The following is a 19,374-nucleotide window of genomic DNA, read 5'->3' on the forward strand; positions in this document are numbered from 1 at the left end:
TAGTTAGAGACTTACTAAAACTAGAAAGGATGACACTGTAAAGCACACTAATAGCACAGGCATGTGAGTCTCAAAGCAAGTCATGTATGTATAGGTATCTTTGTATGTCCATATAGAGGATTTGGGTAGCTCTACAGTTACATTTGTCACAGAGTATAATTTGCAGTAATGTTTAAGTGAAAACAAAACAACAACAACAAAAACCAAACTTCGCTTTTTTAAACAACTTTTAAGATGGATTTATGAAGAACATTGTTTATATTTAATGAGATGGAGCTCTTTAAAAATGCCTTCAAGGATTTAGGTCATTTTAGTTGCAGGAAAGTAGTTTGTATATTAACTTTGACATATCTGATTGAGATATCTGTAGGAAAATATTCTTGCCTCATTCAGTAATTTAGGCTTTATAAATGGCATTAGGAGTTTCCTGACTCTGGCATATGGAAATGCAAACTAGACTTAGTTATTTAACCTAAATTGTAATCACATAAGATCATGTTAGCGACATAGTGTCTCTGGAGAGCAACATTTCCTGGACTGAAGATACTGGATGTGTGGAAGATCAGGGCCACTCCATTGGCTTTATACTGAAATATTCCATCACAAAGACTTAAACGGCACCCAGTCATCCCTGTCAGAAGTTCTTAAACAAGAACTATTATCATGATATCCCACATGATATCATGAGAAAATCACTACAATTGTGTTATTACTACAAGATATCAATTTTGATGAGCCTTTCTGCCATAGTTGAAAGCATTTAGTTGGATGGATTTTTATTGGGTTTCAGTCAGAATTTGACATACTTCAAATGTGATGGGAGAATGACCTGAATATTTTTGAAAGTAAAAGACTGCTCCAAACTCATATCCACCCTCCTTTGTTTCCTCTGCTTTCCATTTTGTAGCAATACACTGCTAAGCTGCTGCATATAATTCTCTCATTCAATCTTCTCCAGTGAAGTCAGCCATTCTACTCTATAGAGTATAATATTAAACATTCACTCCTCTGGGAAAACAGTTTAGCAAGGAGAGGGAAGAGAGAAGGAATAGTCAGGCAACTGGTTGTCACTTACAGCTGAGGGCATTCTAAAAATGTTCCTTAAATTGTATATGTTGTCCTCTGCTAATCAACATGTATCATTGAACTGTGAGATAGTTCACTTCATAAACTGTGCCTTCTATGCAAGCATGGGGAACTGCATCCTACATTCTACTATATAAGTGCATGCATGTTATTGTGTGTGTGTGTGTGTGTGCGCGCGCATGCGCACGCGTGTGTGCGCACTCGCATGAGCTGACTCCTCTCTCTCTCTCTCTCTCTCTCTCTCTCTCTCTCTCTCTCTCTCTCTCTCTCCCTCTCTCAGTGGACACTCATACAAAAATCTGGTTATGCTACCATGTGCTAGTACTGTCAGTGCAGAGAGGTGGAAATAGGAGGATGTCTGGTGAAAATAGACCAGCCAGTGTAATTGTAATTATAATTGTGATTGTGACTGAATTTGTAAGTCCCAAATCTTACTGAGAACCACAGTTTGAAAAATAAGAGTTATCACTCCCAAATGATACTTCATAGGAACATTCACACAATGTGTGTGTGTGTGTGTGTGTGTGTGAGAGAGAGAGAGAGAGAGAGAGAGAGAGAGAGAGAGAGGAAGAGGAAGAGGAATAGGAGTTAGCGCACACACACACACACACACACACACACACACACACACACTTGCACATACACACACTAACATGCATGTACTTATACAGGCAAGCACATTGTCTGGCCTTGCTGTAGGAGTGCCCAAACTCTGCTGGCAAGCAACTCAGAGGAGACAGATGCAATCTGAATATCTCTGGCATGGCCCAAAAGAAGGTTCTGTGAGCCTTTGGTCTAGCTGGAACAACTGACAGCCAATTGCAGTGCCTAGCTGTGATCAGTTTGTAGCTGCAGAGGTGAGTAGAAGCATAAGACTGGCCTGCTGGGCAGTTTCTAGGTTCAGCAATGAATTCTTCAGGAGAAAATACTCTTTACCAGAGTGTTACAGCTCAACAAAACAGCTACCCAGAGAAAATTCTTGGTGAAATACCTCATGTACTTTATTTCAGGTTGATAGAGACTTTATAGACATTTGTTATCTGGGGGTAAATGCTCCAGCATTGGTTCAGTCTGAAACGTTAGGGATGCTTTATTTGCAAGTGGAAGGACTTCAGATGTCATCCCTACATGACTTATTGTTTTAGCCCTCTCAATGGGGTGTCATGGTTACATGATCCAGGTCAGGTAGAGCTGAGCAGGGAACTGGTTCCTCATCTACCATTTTCAATTCTGGGATTCCCCAGGGTTTTGAACCTACTTTAACCTTACCAATTCTCCTGTCTGTTGGCATGGTCCAATTGCCCCATACCACGGCCATGTTATTATTAACCATATTGATTGATTATTGGATTCTTTCATGCAGTGAGGCAGGAACTGAGGAAGGAAGCCTAAAGTGCCTTATTTATGTGTAGCATGACCCAAAGAAAATATCTTTTAAGATGTTAATATATAATTAGATTTCTTATGGTAGCTATAAAAAGATCCAGATGTGACTGTCTCTACAAAAAAAAAAAAAAAAAAAATGATGTGTTCAGTTTCCAAGAATGTGGGAACCTGTGAAAGTCCTTCAACCATCTGCTCAGAGAGAGAGAGAGAGAGAGAGAGAGAGAGAGAGAGGGAGAGAGAGAGAGAGAGAGAGAGAGAGAGAGAGAGAGGGAGAGAGAGAGAGAGAGAGAGAGAGAGAGAGAGAGAGAGAGAGAGAAAGCACATGTAAGACCTGTGATAAACAAGAGCACCAGAGAGGACCAATATTACATGTATTTCCTCTCCATACAAATGATTCCCTGTGTTACAATTATGCTAATAAAGTACAATATAGTGAAAATACAAATAAGTGGGTTTTCTCACATTTACATATTGATCATTAGTAAATATTCATGACTAGAATCCAGTTATACCAAAAAGTAACCCTTTTGATTTCTTCTCTAAATTTAAATCAATATTTGTCTGTATTCATTTTCCAACGGCCCACTGTTGTAGGAGCCATGGAAATGTGGAAGGTGACTGCCCATGTTTCCTTTTCATCACATCCCAAATCTCTTGACCAGGGACACAGAGAAATAGAAGAATTATGGTTTACTTAGGAAGAAAGAGGCAGTGCTGAGAATGAGAGAGTGGGCAAGTGTGATGGTTAAATTTTGACAACTCTGTCATTAATCTGTCATTAATATAGCACTCTAGCATTTCTGGTATAGTTATTTTATTAGTAGTCCAGGTAGGGAAGTGTTTTTAGTCTTTTGCTATCTACTAGCTTCTTTATAGGTTAATCATCATCATCATCTTCATCTTCATCATCATCATGCCCCCCTTACTCTTCTGTCACTCTATTATACATTTAATTATTTGTCCTAAAGTAGCTATTTCTATAAGATATTATTAGATATATGCTCTTGTCTGTTGGTAAAATGCAACATTTGAAAGCTACATTGGAAGACAGGATATAAACGCTTTCAAAGATGAAGCAGAAGCCTCACAGACAGTCAGAAGGGAATATGGATATAGAATCTGTAGTGGTCACTGGTGGTAGAGAAACCAGAACCTAAATGAGCTTATGAGTCAGGTTGCCAAAGAAACACTTCCAAGTGATAGATGTCTGATTTAAAACTTCATTTGCTGTTAGGGTACCTTCACATTCTAGCAGGAATGGGGTAACACACAAACAAGGCAGGAGATAGTTCTTTAGCAGTTAGGAACCAAGTGTTCTTTCCTGCTTGAGGTTTCCCGGTTTAGAGTAAGGGTTCTCATTCACACCCAAGTGTACCTGCAAATGTCTTGAAGGTAAGGTTATTACTTATTTTCCCCACTGCCATTTATATTTTCTCCACAGAAACAACTAAGACACACATGTACATGTGAGGGCACTCACATGTGCAAGTGTGCAGGCACACACACAAATAGACATATGTACTTTGCTAGAATCAGAGACTAGGTTATAACAACCCTAACAAGGATGGCTAACATAGTTTCCACAAGCAGCTAACAAAGCATACAATTAGTAGTTAAAAGCAGAGGAAATATACACATTCAATATCACTACATTAGGAAGATGAATAAAGAAGTCCAGTATGTACCTCAAATCCATCTGTAGGATCTTTCTGGAGAGTTCTGAGAAATGTTTTGAGACACAGTTTCTCTGTGTAGTCCTGGCTGTCCTGGTATTCACTCTGTAGATCAGGCTGGCTCCAAACGCATAGAGATCTGACTGCTTCTGTCTTCTGAGTGTTGATATTAAAGGTGTGTGCCACCATACCCTCTGTGGAATCTTAATAAGAAGATTAGATGAAAAATTGGACAATCACTATTCATATCTAACCTTGCCCATCATCATTGTCTGAGCTCATCTCTTTTGCAAGAAGGCTAGAAAAGTTGTCATAATCATGCAAAAAAAAAAAAAATCAGACAGACATACTCCTTCTCTGACTGAAATCAGACTTCAGCCCTTTCTTTCACCCAGCCTGAGATTCCTGGGTGAGTTTCAGTTTGCTGGAGTTCATTGCTTAAATAGTTCAATTTCCAAAGAGGAGTATAATTGTTTCTTCATTCTCAACTTCCCAATAGGACAGCCGCATGCACACAACACTCCAAGGCTGAGGTTGCTTATAAGTTAGTCCATTTTAGCATGGAGTCTGGGAAGTATGATCTGCTATTTTTAAATTAAACATCCCGAATGTACAAGAGGTTATAAGCAAATAAAGAAAAACAATTAGGTAACTACATCTGACATTTGAAAGTTGGAGAATCTGGCAAGCTGGGTTGACAAAGTAAGTCCCTGCTGATAGCTAAAAATGATAACAAGAGCCACCCCGGATCAAGCAGGAAAATAATTAAAAGTGTTGTGAATGCCTCTTTGCTATGTTTCATGACAGCTTGGAACACTAAATGAATTAGATGGTGCTAAAGAACAGTGAGGAGAGACACTTTGACTCTGCTGTCTGGTTTCTATCTTACCATGCCATGTGGAACCAAAAATAATATTTAATATGTACACTTATAATTTATGTAGCCTTGCTGAGTCTTCGACACTGTGACATGACAATTTCATCTACAGAGTTCCTGCTTGATTACTACTCTATTAAATTACAAAATAAAGTCTCCATGCTTTAAGTATATTTAAATTTTTGTGTTGGTTCTTAGTTACAGTTACCTTGAACTGCATGTATGTTCTTATCTGGCAGAATGATATGATTGGTGTTAGTTTTAAGGGGTGGAGAAAAAGAGGTTTGAGAGAAAGGTAGTAAGATGGGCTGTGCTTCAAGGTACAAGGCTTATGAACCTCAGAGAGAGTTCAATGGTAGATTCAGAGGAGACTTTGTTCTCACCAGATGCAGCAGGCTTCCTCTTATAGGTGTTCTAGGGAGGAAGTCCTATTTTATGCTTAATGAGTAGCATGTAGTATGTTTTGTGCCCACAGTCAAGGTTTTTCTGAATTCAAGATAACAATATGGAGGAGTCTATTCTTTGAAACTATGGGTCATATCACAAGATCGCAGAGGATTTTTTTGTCAACAAGGGAAGGCAGACTACTGAGAATGTGAATCAGAAAAGATCAGGTGTTTCTCCTGCAGAGTACCCAAGTTCAGTTCCATGCACCTACATTAGGCAGCCCAAAACGACATTGTAACTAGAGCACTTTTGATTGTGGGTATGGAACTCACATGCCTAAACACACACAGGAACACACACATGCACATACACTATATATACATGCATGTACACATAATTATAAATAAACATAAACACCTTAAAACAGGAGGTTTGGTGTGTTTAGCTCGTTCTGTGTGCAGCAAATTCTGCCCTTTTTTGCTATGTTGTAACCCATTCAATGGGTTGTGAACAAAGGGCAAACATTTCAGTAAAGCTGATTTTGGATTTCCAACCTTGAAATGGACAAACTACACAACCCCCCCCCATAGTAAAATACTCAATCTCAGAGAATATGATTTTATCCTTGTAAACTTATGTCTTTTTGAGATCATAATAAAATAAAATTATTTCCCCTTTGCTTTTCCTGTCTCTGAACTCTACCATAGCTTCTCTTTTTTCAAATTCATATTCCACTTAATTTTTTTTGTGTATACACACACACACACACACACACAAACACACACACACACACACACACACACACACACACGTTTACAACCTGTTCATTCTCTATAATGTTATTTGTATTTACGTTTTCAAGGGTGATCATTTGGTATTGGACAACCAATTAATTGATAAGCTCCTCCTTGGGGAAGACTTTTCTCCAAGTTTCAGCATTCTCCAGTTGCCTTAACTTCTTTGTATAGAGTTGATGCCTCTTGGGCTTTCTCCTGTCTACCTTAGTATGATTATCGTTATACTCAGCTCATGTTTGAGCAGTTATTTCAGTGACATTATGGGTGAAGCTTCTGCCATGTCTATCAGACATAATTTCCCAGTAAATTCCCAGTCTTCTGTCTTATAACCTTTATGCCTCTTCTTCCACAATGTTCCCTGAGCCTTAGTTGTAAGAGGATGTCTTGAAGATGTTATCAGTCAGAAGTAGGCTATAAAACTCTGCATTTTGATTGATATCTATCTTTTACAAAGAGAAATTCCATTAATGTAGCTTGAAGACTACATTTATCTCTGAGTATAAGGCAAATTATATAGAATGTTTTATGCTACCTTAGTTAAGTAGTGGTAGTAGATTCTTCTCCATGATCCATGACTTCATTAACCTTGAATAATTGGCTAGGTTTCTGGGAGCAGACATGATTCCCATGTTGTTGATATGATCTTAAGTCTAATTAGAGCTCTGTTAGATACCACCAAAATATGGCTGTCTCTACTGAAGCTTTAGCGTTATCATGCCACACTGGGTTTTGTTGTGATTCACTGGCATCATTGACAAGACTATTGGTTGATTCCTGTCTTTGAAAGATTGCATGGCACATTAAGGTACTAAAAACCTTATTCATCAGGGAGGGACTTAACTTTTTAATTCCAACTCAGGAGCCTCTGATCCTGTTATCAGAAGTGTCTGGTAGGTTCAATAGTAGGGCTTAGCATCTACTCAGGGGTTGTATTTTCACATCATAGAGCAGAATAAAATAACTCAACTAAGTGGTTGAAACTGGCAGCTTTCCAGGATCTTGAAAGATCCACCTAGAAGATAAGTGTCAAGGCATGCTGGCACAGTGTTAGCTTGCATAGGTTACCTAAAGTGAGAATATCCAGGATAAATATGGTTAGTATTATATGCTGGATCTTAGGCTTAATAAAAGTGAGAAAGTAAGCTAAGCACCAGCATTCATTTGCATCTACTTCATGACTATGAAGACACTGTGACCAGCCGCCTCAAGTTCCTGTCATCATGCCTACCTTACCTCATTCCATGTCTTTTCTGCCAAGATGCACTATATCTTCATGAATGGTTAGCAAAACTATCCTTTCGATTCTTTGTTGTGAGGTGTTTGACCACAGCAACAAGGAAAGTACCTAATACAAACAAGCATGTGTTGCAATGATTATGCAAGTACTATCATCATTCTGTAAAGCAAAGAATAGACCTGGTATGAGTGTCAGTTACCAGTGGAGGTAACTTCCCTGATTATCATGCAGCAAGCCTAGGATACAATTTTAACTGAACTGTTTTCAAATTTCTTTTTTTTATTATTTAATTTTATTTTTAATTTATTTTTTACATTCCATATTCTATTCCCTGCCCTCCTCATCCACCCTCCATCTGCTCCACATTCCACACCTCCTCTGTACCCTAAACCTGTCTCTACCTAGATTCCCCCCACCCCCCACCCCACTTGACCTCTAAACACCCTGGGGCCTCCAGTCTCTTGAGGGTTAGGTGCATCATCTCTGAATGAACACAGACCCTGAAGTACTCTACTGTATATGTGGGGGGGGGGCCTCATATCAGCCGGTATAAGCTGTCTGTTTGGTGGTCCAGTGTTCGAGAGATCTCAGGGGTCCAGATTAATTGAGACTGATGGTCCTCCTACAGGATTGCCCTTCTCATCAGCTTCTTTCAGCCTTCCCTAATTCAACAACAGGGGTCAGCAGCTTCTGTCCATTGGTTGGGTACAAATATATGCATCTGACTCTTTCAGCTTCTTGTTGGGTCTTATGGAGGACAGTCCTGATAGATCCTTTTGTGTGAGCTCTCCATAGCTTTAGTAATAGTGTCAGGTCTTGGGACCTCTCCTTGAGCTGGATCCCACTTTTGTCCTGTCACTGGACCTTCTTTTCCTCAGGATCCTCTCCATTTCCATCCCTGTAATTCTTTCAGACAGGAACAACTATGGGTCAGAGGTGTGACTGTGGGATGGCAACCCCATCCCACACTTGATGCCCTGTCTTCCTGCTGGAGGTGGGCTCTATTTCTAAGTGGAGGTACCATTTTAGAACTTCAGTTGCTTTACATCTGTCCCCATCTGATCTCCCAAGCACTACTCTACAAAGCATCAAATTCCAGTTCCAGTGTGATACTGGACAAACTTGTAAATATAAGCAATGATAAAAACAGCAGTACAAGGAGAAAAGGACAATTACTAACACCTCTTAATTTCTCCACTGAACAATGTAACTTTACTTATTTCATCAGAAAGTGCTGGCATTGTGGGCATAGTCACTCATACATTGTGATATGTTTTTTTTCCCCGAATGTTCCAGAGATCAAAAAAGGCAAATTGATACAAGAGATAATATGCAATTGTTTGTTTGTACATTAAGATATGATGGCATTCAAAGCAGAGGAATGAGCAACGGTTGACAGCTACTGATTTCTGACTGTGTATGGGATTCCCTCACACAGTCATCACCAACTTGATATAACTAGAATCATATAAACTTGATTCTGAATTTCTTTAAGATGGGGTGTGTGTGTGTGTGTGTGTGTGTGGCCTTTAAGTGGAGACATAAAGATAGCCTTTTACAGAATCTAGAGTATGTATAAAGATTTGGCCTTTTTCCTAGCATGGTACACACTGCTTCTTGATGAATAGCCATTTAGTCATTCACTACTTTGGGAGTTGTTTCTAAATAGAAGAAACATCTATATAACTACAACCAATGATTCCTGAGAGCACATGCTCAGACAGCCTGATTGCTTCGTGAATAGTGAATTATTACAAATGGACCAGTGTTGCTAAAAGTTCACCTGGGTCTGGTTGTTTGTTTACATGAATAAACAAATACCACAAATGTTGCTGAGACCTGAAGATGTTTTGTGTATCTCCTATGTGGGTCTATAGAAGTATATGTATGTGTGCCTGTGCATGTGGAGGCCAGAGGTCACCACAACCTCTCAGCCTTGATTGGTTTTTCAACTTTAAACTTTAGACAGGGTCTTTACTGAACCTGTTTGCCTGGTCAGCAAACATCCAGAGAACATCTGTATGCACTTACTTGTTCTGGGATTACAAGTACAGACTGCCACACACACATTTTTACTTGTGTTCTAGGGATGTGATCTCAGGTCAATATTCTCACCTTTCAAGGAGTTTATGAACTGAACCCAGGAACTGTGGATGTCTCTTTTGTAAATGTTGCTGTGTGTTAGACTTCTGGTGTCCTGAACTTAGCTAAGTGTGTCCTTCTGACACTTGGACTCTGGATGGAAATAATCAGGTAGTTGCTCTGGATAGCTCCCCTGAGGATCCCTGCCTGGATTCCACTGGTGTTGTTGGCTTGGGATGCAGGCTCAGAGAAATTGAGCCATATCATGCAAAAGATGCTCTGGAGGGATGAATGTTCAGGGTATGTGATCTGTGGCACTGTAGGATGAGATTATAAGAGGGCAATTCATTGAGGTGGAGATTAGATTTTAGAGGCTAAACAAGCTAGGTTGTGCAAATGAAGACATGATGTGTTTGGATGTAGAGTTTGTTACCTAAACCTCTAATGACTTTCAAAAAAGAACCATTCTGCACTCTTTAAACAGTAGTCCAGTATTTCTTCTATACTATTCTATAGAAATGGACAATCCATTTGGCTGAAGATATACATTCTTTAATTCACAATAACTTCCTTATATGGGATCTATTTTGTGGGTCTTGAACATACAAGGGTCCATTTCACACTCACATATGCAAATATTTGTTTGTTCACAATTTTCCCTACCTTAGTCAAAACTGGTTCTTTTTGTTGTTTTATGGGGCCCATGTTGGCCCCAAAGTGATTAAGTAGTCAAGGGTGACCCATACTTCTGATCATCCTGCCTCTACCTCCATGGGGGTGAGTTTACTGGTATGTAACACCATGCTTACTTTGTATGATGGTGGAGATTTATTAGGGGCTTGGTATATGCTAGGCAAGCCCTCGATCACCTGAAGTACATCCCCAAGTAATATAAGACCCTCTTATATTCCTCGAGGTTTCACTTTTTCCTGCTTCTTACAACTATTGCTTCCTACTAACTGCAAACATTCTCACTAAATATAAAATATGGCCACATCACTTTAGTGTTGTTCTCTGTTCCTGCTTCTCTCCTTTGAATCCTTAGAGCACCTTCCATTTCTTTCTCATTTAGAGTAATTCCATTTTGCTAATTTTCTCAAGGTTTTACACTCAGTTACAGTCATAGTGCATTCTTTCCTTTCTTTGCCCACCTCACTTCCATGAAAGCATCTGCTCATGGAAACTCCTCTCCCTGTTTCATGCCTTTCTTCTTTAGGATCCAGGAACAATCTCTCTTTAGCACATTCATTACTATAAAAGTATTTTTCTATTTGTATTACATTTAATGTTATACCAGAGTTTGAAACGGATTTAATTTGGCACAGAGCTATTCTCAAGGAGTTAATATAATTATTTTTATATCTTTACATCTGTTATATCCTAGAATATGTTGACTTTTCCTTACCCCTCTCCATAGATGCTCAGATCATCCTTAGAGATACTGTTGGAATCTTGAAACATTAACAGAAAGATTCCATCTGATCAATGCTGGTATATGTGTCCCTTTAATATGGTATAGTTGAATGTGGAATAATCCCAAAATTAAGGTGACTTTGGTTAGTTGTTTATACCAACTGTTATATTGCAGAATAAAAAATGGCTTTTATATGTTTGGGTTTTTAAAAATTATTATTATTGTTTTTCAGGGCAATGTCACCTTTTCCTGCTCAGAACCACAAACTGTCCCCATCACATTTGTCAACTCCAGGAGCAGTTATTTGCTGTTGACTGGTACCCCCCAAATTGATGGACTGTCAGTGAGTTTCCAGTTTCGAACATGGAATGAGGATGGTCTGCTTCTGTCCACAGAACTGTCTGAAGGCTCAGGAACCCTGCTGCTCATCCTGGAGGGCGGGACTCTGAGGCTCCTGATTAAGAAATTGGCCAGACATGGAACTGAAATCTTCACAGGTAAAAATTCTGCTGATCTCTTCTGTAATTAACCCTGCCTTTCTCTTCTCTCTCCTCCTCCTTCTCCTTTTGTTCTACCCTCTTCCCTCTTCCATGTGCCTTACTGTTGTTTTTAACCATCCTCTGAGCTTCCTTTTTTTCCTTTCCTGATTCATGTCCTCTCTCCTCTTCTCCTTTCCTGTGTTTATAATTGTTCACCTAAGTCAACCAAAGATAAGTTCCTTTCTAAAACATACTGAATCATACACAAAGAAAAATCTTAGGTGATAGAAATGGTCTCAGGCTTGAATATAATTTTAGCATTCAGCAGTTAAAACTTAACATTTAGGTCTGTCCTACAAAAATAGCACAGTCATATTCAACCTCAATTTTTCTGTCATACACTAATTATGACAACTCCAGATGGTCACCCTCTCATACATGGACAAAAATCTTACAGATCCATCGTGCCTTGTGTCATGAGCCAGGTTTACACAACTAGGAAAGCTTGAGCCTGTCATTTATGGGCAATGCAGTGAGAGGGCTTGCTGTTGACATTTGGCAGTGGAGTTTTAGCTGGTTGGATACTTCATCAATCAAGGAGCATTTGGATATGACCCTCAAAATACCAAGGGACATGTGGAAGCATATCTTACCTCATATCCTGACACCCCAGCCACTCTTCACTCAACTGGGGACAGAAGGTTACACAGACAAATTGTTAATTAAGATCAGAACTCTGTAAGTAACATGACATGTCACAAATGACTATGTCAGAGAGTGGAGGTTACAGATGTTTACAAGAAGTTGCTGAGAAGTAGTGCATTCAAGAGGAAGCCCTGTTTTGACTTATTCGTTTGTATGATTCTTTCTTTAATTATTAATTGATCTGTAATGATATGCTCCATTATAACAATTTTATATATTTATGTAGGTAATTTTATCATGTATACCCCATTGTCCTCTTTTGTCCCTCTCAATTCTGCTGGTCTGGCTCTTCTTTTTAAATTGTCCAACCCTATGTCTTCTTCTTAAGTTGACCAATAAATTTAATAAGGATTACTTACAGAAACATATGTGAGGAGTTATTTACAGGAGCATGAGCAACTTACCAGTGACTATACTCCTCCCCTGCCACTGTTAACTGCCTAGAAGACCATTCCACCTCCATGATGGAATGTTGATGGGCTCAGTTTTGTATAGGTCTTGACAGGTTGATATGCATGCTTTACTTTTCATCTCTCAGCATCTGTGAGTACCTGAATATTTTTTGATTTATTAAAGTTAGTATATTATTTGACCATCAGCTTTAATCTACTTTGTGTTATTTAAGTGACTAGAGTCTAAAGTTAAGAGATGTCTGTCCCCTGATCATGCAGTTTATAGAAAGGATTAATGCAGAACAAAAGGGCATGGACAGTTCGAGATGGATGTGGACAATAGAGGAACTAGAAAGGTAGAGCATAGATATGACAGAGAAAAGATGTGTGCTATCAGTCAGTTCAGTGGTCTACATGGAAAGCTAATGTAAATTCATAGGGATTTTGTGCAGGGATGGATGTTGCAGAAAAAGACAGAGATTGTAACTTGCCTCAAGACGGAATTAACTTGTAAGGCAAATAAGAGGTTTCATTCACTGGCTCCATACACCTTAGGGACATGTGCATCGAAGTCATTATATAATTCCTCCTTGTCTTGGTCTGATGTTATATGTCTCTAGTCCCAGAACTGAGAGGCAAAAGTGGGAATATCATGAATTTGATGCTTAAGCAACAGTACAACCTCGTTTAAAAGACAAGCACTCAAATACAGAGTGGTGCTAGACTAGACTTGCTTTGGAAATATCAAGTCCATCTTTTGTTCCCCAGCTCCATGCAGTATCCTCTTTTTTCTTTAAATAACTGGGTGGTTTATAACCCAATGAGGTAGGTAGTAGGGTAAAGAGAGTGTTGATCATGGATCCCTGCGCTTGTGATAAGAAGAAAAGCATCAGAGGTGGAGGGAGGGACTTATTAGGTAAAGAACTTAGACTCCAAGCTTGAGACCCTGATTTAATCCCTAGCACCGAGCTGTAGATGTCAGGTAAACTAATCACAACTATTGCACAGTTTGAAGGAGGTAGAGGCAGAGGAGGCAGAGCTGACAGAAGCAGAGGCAGAAAGAGAAAAATGAAGAGAAAGAATTGGAAGTTGAGGCAGAGGCAGGGCAGAGACAGAAAGTTGAATAGCAAGAGAAAGAGGCAGAAACAGAGGAAAAAAGAAAAAGAGGAAAAGAAAGAGAATGCTGACTGTCTAGCCAAATCAGCCAGTGAGATGTAGGCCCAATGAGAGCACCTGTCTCAAAGATTAAGTTGAAAAGTAGATGAGTTGGTATCTGTTGTCACCTCCTGGCTTTTATATAAACATGTACTCCCTCACATATGTGTTTACATCAATAAACAGACACATATACATACAGAAAATGTGGAGGAGAAAATATTGATAACTGTGGTGATTGTCTACTATACAAGGAAGTGTTAATAGCATTTAATATGGATAAACAAATGGTGTCCAAGCAAAGATGGCTCAGGCCACAGAGTATAAAAGCAATATGTTATTTTGCCATATTATTGGCATTTCAAGATTGCCTTATTCACTTATTTCTATATTCTCTTCTTTGTTCTTACATAATTTGAAAGTAACTTGGAATTAATAAGTAAAATTAGATGATATGCCACAATAGAAAAACATCTGAGACAGCAGGCCAATAATGCCAATGCCAACAATATGGCAAAATAACATAGGATGCTCACAGTCAGCTATTGGATGGATCACAGGGCTCCCAATGGAGGAGCTAGAGAAAGTACCCAAGGAGCTAAAGAGATCTGCAACCCTGTAGGTGCAACAACATTATGAACTAACCAGTACCCCAGAGCTCTTGACTCTAGCTGCATATGTATCAAAAGATGGCCTAGTCGGCCATCACTGGAAAGAGAGGCCCATTGCACTTGCAAACTTTATATGCCCCAGTACAGGGGAATGCCAGGGCCAAAAAGTGGGAGTGGGTGGGTAGGGGAGTGGGGGGAGGGTATAGGGGACTTTTGGGATAGCATTGGAAATGTAATTGAGGAAAATACCTAATAAAAATTATTAAAAAAAGAAAAAAGAAAAACATCTGAATTGGAAAAGCATTTAGGAAACCTAAACTTGAAAGTTGAGTGGTTTCCACTTGGTTGATTTCACCCCTGAGTTTGATTATTTCCTGCCGTCTACTCCTCTTGGGTGAATTTGCTTCCTTTTTTTCTAGAGCTTTTAGATGTGTTGTCAAGCTACTAGTATGTGCTCTCTCCCGTTTCTTCTTGGAGGCACTCAGAGCTATGAGTTTCCCTCTTAGAAATGCTTTCATTGTGTCCCATAGGTTTGGGTACGTTGTGGCTTCATTTTCATTAAACTCTAAAAAGTCTTTAATTTCTTTCTTTATTCCTTCCTTGACCAAGGTATCATTGAGAAGAGTGTTGTTCAGTTTCCACGTGAATGTTGGTTTTCTATTATTTATTTTGTTATTGAAGATCAGCCTTAGTGCATGGTGATCTGATAGGATACATGGGACAATTTCAATATTTTTGAATCTGTTGAGGCCTGTTTTGTGACCTATTATGTGGTCAATTTTGGAGAAGGTACCATGAGGTGCTGAGAAGAAGGTATATCCTTTTGTTTTAGGATAAAATGTTCTGTAGATATCTGTCAGATCCATTTGTTTCATCACTTCTGTTAGTTTCAGTGTGTCCCTGTTTAGTTTCTGTTTCCATGATCTGTCCATTGGTGAAAGTGGTGTGTTGAAGTCTCCCACTATTATTGTGTGAGGTGCAATGTGTGCTTTGAGCTTTACTAAAGTTTCTTTAATGAATGTGGCTGCCCTTGTATTTGGAGCATAGATATTCAGTATTGAGAGTTCCTCTTGGAGGATTTTACCTTTGATGAGAACGAAGTGCCCCTCCTTGTCTTTTTTGATGACTTTGGGTTGGAAGTCAATCTTATCAGATATTAGGATGGCTACTCCAGCTTGTTTCTTCATACCATTTGCTTGGAAAATTGTTTTCCAGCCTTTCATTCTGAGGTAGTGTCTATCTTTTTCTCTGAGATGTGTTTCCTGTAAGCAGCAAAATGTTGGGTCTTGTTTGTGTAGCCAGTTTGTTAGTCTATGTCTTTTTATTGGGGAGTTGAGACCATTGATGTTAAGAGATATTAAGGAAAAGTAATTATTGCTTCCTGTTATTTTTGTTGTTAAAGTTGGCATTCTGTTCTTGTGGCTGTCTTCTTTTAGGTTTGTTGAGGGATTACCTTCCTGTTTTTTCTAGGGCGTTATTCCCGTTCTTGTATTGGTTTTTTTCTGTTATTATCCTTTGAAGGGCTGGATTCGTGGAGAGATAATGTGTGAATTTGGTTTTGTCGTGGAATACTTTGGTTTCTCCATCTATGGTAATTGAGAGTTTGGCTGGGTATAGTAGCCTAGGCTGGAATTTGTGTTCTCTTAGTGTCTGTATAACATCTGTCCAGGCTCTTCTGGCTTTCATAGTCTCTGGTGAAAAATCTGGTGTAATTCTGATAGGCTTGCCTTTATATGTTACTTGACCTTTTTCCCTTACTGCTTTTAGTATTCTATCTTTATTTAGTGCATTTGTTGTTCTGATTATTATGTGTCGGGAGGAATTTCTTTTCTGGTCCAGTCTATTTGGAGTTCTGTAGGCTTCTTGTATGATCATGGGCATCTCTTTTTTTATGTTTCGGAAGTTTTCTTCTATTATTTTGTTGAAGATATTAGCTGGCCCTTTAAGTTGAAAATCTTCATTCTCATCAATTCCTATTATCCGTAGGTTTGGTCTTCTCCATGTCCAGTAATGCTCACAGTCAGCTAATGGATGGATCACAGGGCTCCCAATGGAGGAGCTAGAGAAAGAACCCAAGGAGCTAAAGGGATCTGCAACCCTATAGGTGGAACAACATTATGAACTAACCAGTACCCCAGAGCTCTTGACTCTAGCTGCATATGTATCAAAAGATGGCCTAGGCGGCCATCACTGGAAAGAGAGGCCCATTGGACACGCAAATTTTATATGCCCCAGTACAGGGGAATGCCAGGGCCAAAAAGGGGGAGTGGGTGGGTAGGGGAGTGGGGGTGGGTGGGTATGGGGGACTTTTGGTATAGCATTGGAAATGTAAATGAGCTAAATACCTAATAAAAAATAAAATAAAATAAAATAAAATAAAATAAAATAAAAAAAAGAAAGTTGAGTGGTGCCCCAGTCTATTGTGTGTGTTTAACAGAGGAGGAGACTAGTTTAGAAAGATTAAGAAATGTGTCTAAGTTCCTGGAAATTGTCTCATGATTTTAAGTAAGGTGTGAAAGGCAGAAAAAAACAAAACAAAACAAAACAAACAAACAAACAAAAAAATAACCCCTGCAATCAGTTCATGCAGCTTTAACAATTTTCCAGGCTGGACAGTGCTTCTGCTTTTGTGTATGACTGATAACCTTGTCTAGCCACAGTTCACTTTGATATGCCAAACAGGTAATGCCCTAAGCACAAATGGCTACTTTTCCTTCTTCAGAGAATCATGAGTGCAAGAGACATAGTCTATTCAGTAAAGTGTAAGGACCACTTTAAAAAGTGGGTGTAACAATGTGGACCAGTAATCTAGGGATGAGGAAGCAAAGACAGGTTGATCACTTGGACTCTATGGCAAGCCAGCCTAGCCAACTTAGTGAGACTAAGGACACTAATCTCAATCTATCAAGGTGGAGGGACTGGATATATGAAGACTGAACAGTTAAGAGTTATTAACTACTCTTGCAGATGACACATATTTAAATCTGAGCAGCCACATGGTGGATCACAGCCATCTTCTGATGCCTTCTTCTCTAGACCTAGTATAGGCATATGGTGGACAGACATACATGCAGGGAAAAACCATATATATAAAATTAAAAATCATATCTTCTGCATGTGTATACACACATGTGCATGTTCACCAATGACACAACATGCGCGCGCGCACACACACACACACACACACACACACACACACAAAACCCATACAAAAACAAAATATAAAATAAATTCTCTTAAATTCAAGTGGTCCTGTGGGAATGTGAATTGGTAAATTCGCTTGAGAAATCTAATGGAGAAATTTTGCTGTGGTTCTCTGATGGGAGTCATGTGTAGTTACTATGCAACATACAAAAGTCACACACAATATACAGATGAGAAAATTGAGAATAAACACTTGTACTAATATATATATATATATATATTCTCAAATATATAGTATGATTGTTCATACTATATACTATATATACTAAATATATAAATATATATATATATACATATATATATATACATATACATATTTATACACACACACACACACACACACACACACACACACACACACACACACACATATGAAAGTACCCAAGGAGCTAAAGGGAACTGCAACCCTATAGGTGAAACAACAGTATGAACTAACCAGTACCCAGGAGCTCTTGTCTCTAGCTGCATATGTATTAAGATGGCCTAGTCAGCCATCACTGGAAAGAGAGGCCCATTGGTCATGCAAACTTTATATGCTTCAGTACAGGGGAATGTCAGAGCCAAAAAGTGGGAGTGGGTGGGTAGGAGAGTGGGGGGAGGGTATGGGGGACTTTTGGGATAGCATTGGAAATATAAATGAGGAAAATACCTAATAATATGTATATATTATTTGCAGAAATTGGTTTGAGTAAAACATACTCCAGAACCCTGTTTCAAAGGCTCTTGCTTGATGGTCTTTCTAGCCTGGCACACCAGGCCTTGGTGACTGGTTTCTCTTCCCTCCTGCTTTGATTGTCATCCTAGGGACATCTCTCTTTCCATTATCTTTTTATATTCTCTATGACCTATATCATTATCACCTGGGTAGATGTCTTTCACCTAGAATTTTTGCTCCAAGGGCTAAAATCTCTGTCTCTCACATACTCTGTGAAACATTTCTAGACTTAGTAGAGTAACACTTCTTTTTTCCCTGACTGTCATCCTTGTCTCACCTAGAGCTGTAAGTTTGCAACTGTTTGCTCTTGTGTAAGTTTTGCCTTTGATTTTGTATTACCATATGTTAATTATAGGTAATTTATTCATTATAAAATTTTCATACATGTATAATATATTTTGATCATATTCATCCACATTTCTCTCTCTCTCCCTCTCTCTCTCTCTCTTTCTCACATCTGCTTGCTCCCATTCCTATTGATCCCTCTTGTTCCAAACTAGTTCCTTAACTACTTTCATTGTCTTGGCTTTTAATAAGTCAGTGGTTTCCATTAGTATTGTTTATAGGAGCATGAGTGGGCAGCTACACATTCTGAAGTACCTTACTAGTGGCTACACTACTCAAGTACATGTCCTCTTATCCAGCAACCATTAATCGGCTGGAAACCATGCTTGTTTAAGGCATCTCAAACTGGTTTCACTGTAGAATAGGGTGTTGGATGAACACACCTTGTGTAGGTCTTATGTGGGGGACCATAGTCCCTTGAATTTAGGAATGCAAATAGTCATGCTTTGCCCAGAATCAGCCTTGTTATCTATTGGCTGGCTTGTTAGGTTCTTTGTCTTCCTCATTGGCTTAAAATCAAAGGATGATATTTCATGCTTTCTGCAATTGTCCCTGCCTTTTAACTGTGGGTCATTCCAAAACACAAAGGCATGAGATGTTAATATCTGTACCTTCCCAACCTCCCAAGGCTCTTTGGACTGTTCTGCTCATCAGTTCAGTCCATGTGAGTACCTGGGCACCTGAGCTGAAGTGTTTGCACAGACAACTTTAGTAGCAGTTTCTAGAGCCATCTTTAAGAATGGTAAGTGCTCCACTTTTGCAGGTGAGGAATCTGATGGAAGGAGAAGGCAGCTAAGCCCACAGTCGGGAAAACTGAAGGTCAGCTGAA

At 39.1% G+C, this 19,374-nt stretch overlaps 1 protein-coding gene across 15 annotated transcripts in view; it reads left to right on the forward strand.

Annotated features, from left to right (window-relative positions):
• Positions 1-19,374, forward strand: part of Cntnap5c (contactin associated protein-like 5C) — a 648,880-nt gene that overhangs the window by 311,968 nt on the left and 317,538 nt on the right. For all 15 annotated transcript variants that reach the window (XR_385354.3, XR_385355.3, XR_385356.3 and 12 more), the window contains one exon: positions 11,172-11,436. Coding sequence is in view for 11 of the 15 variants with exons in the window: in XM_006524747.3 (XP_006524810.1) it covers positions 11,172-11,436 (265 nt within the window). In the remaining 4 variants the exon portion in view is untranslated. The remainder of the gene's footprint in view (positions 1-11,171; positions 11,437-19,374) is intronic.

The sequence above is a fragment of the Mus musculus genome, chromosome 17 (genome assembly GCF_000001635.26).
Source record: "Mus musculus strain C57BL/6J chromosome 17, GRCm38.p6 C57BL/6J".
Lineage (NCBI taxonomy): Eukaryota > Metazoa > Chordata > Mammalia > Rodentia > Muridae > Mus > Mus musculus.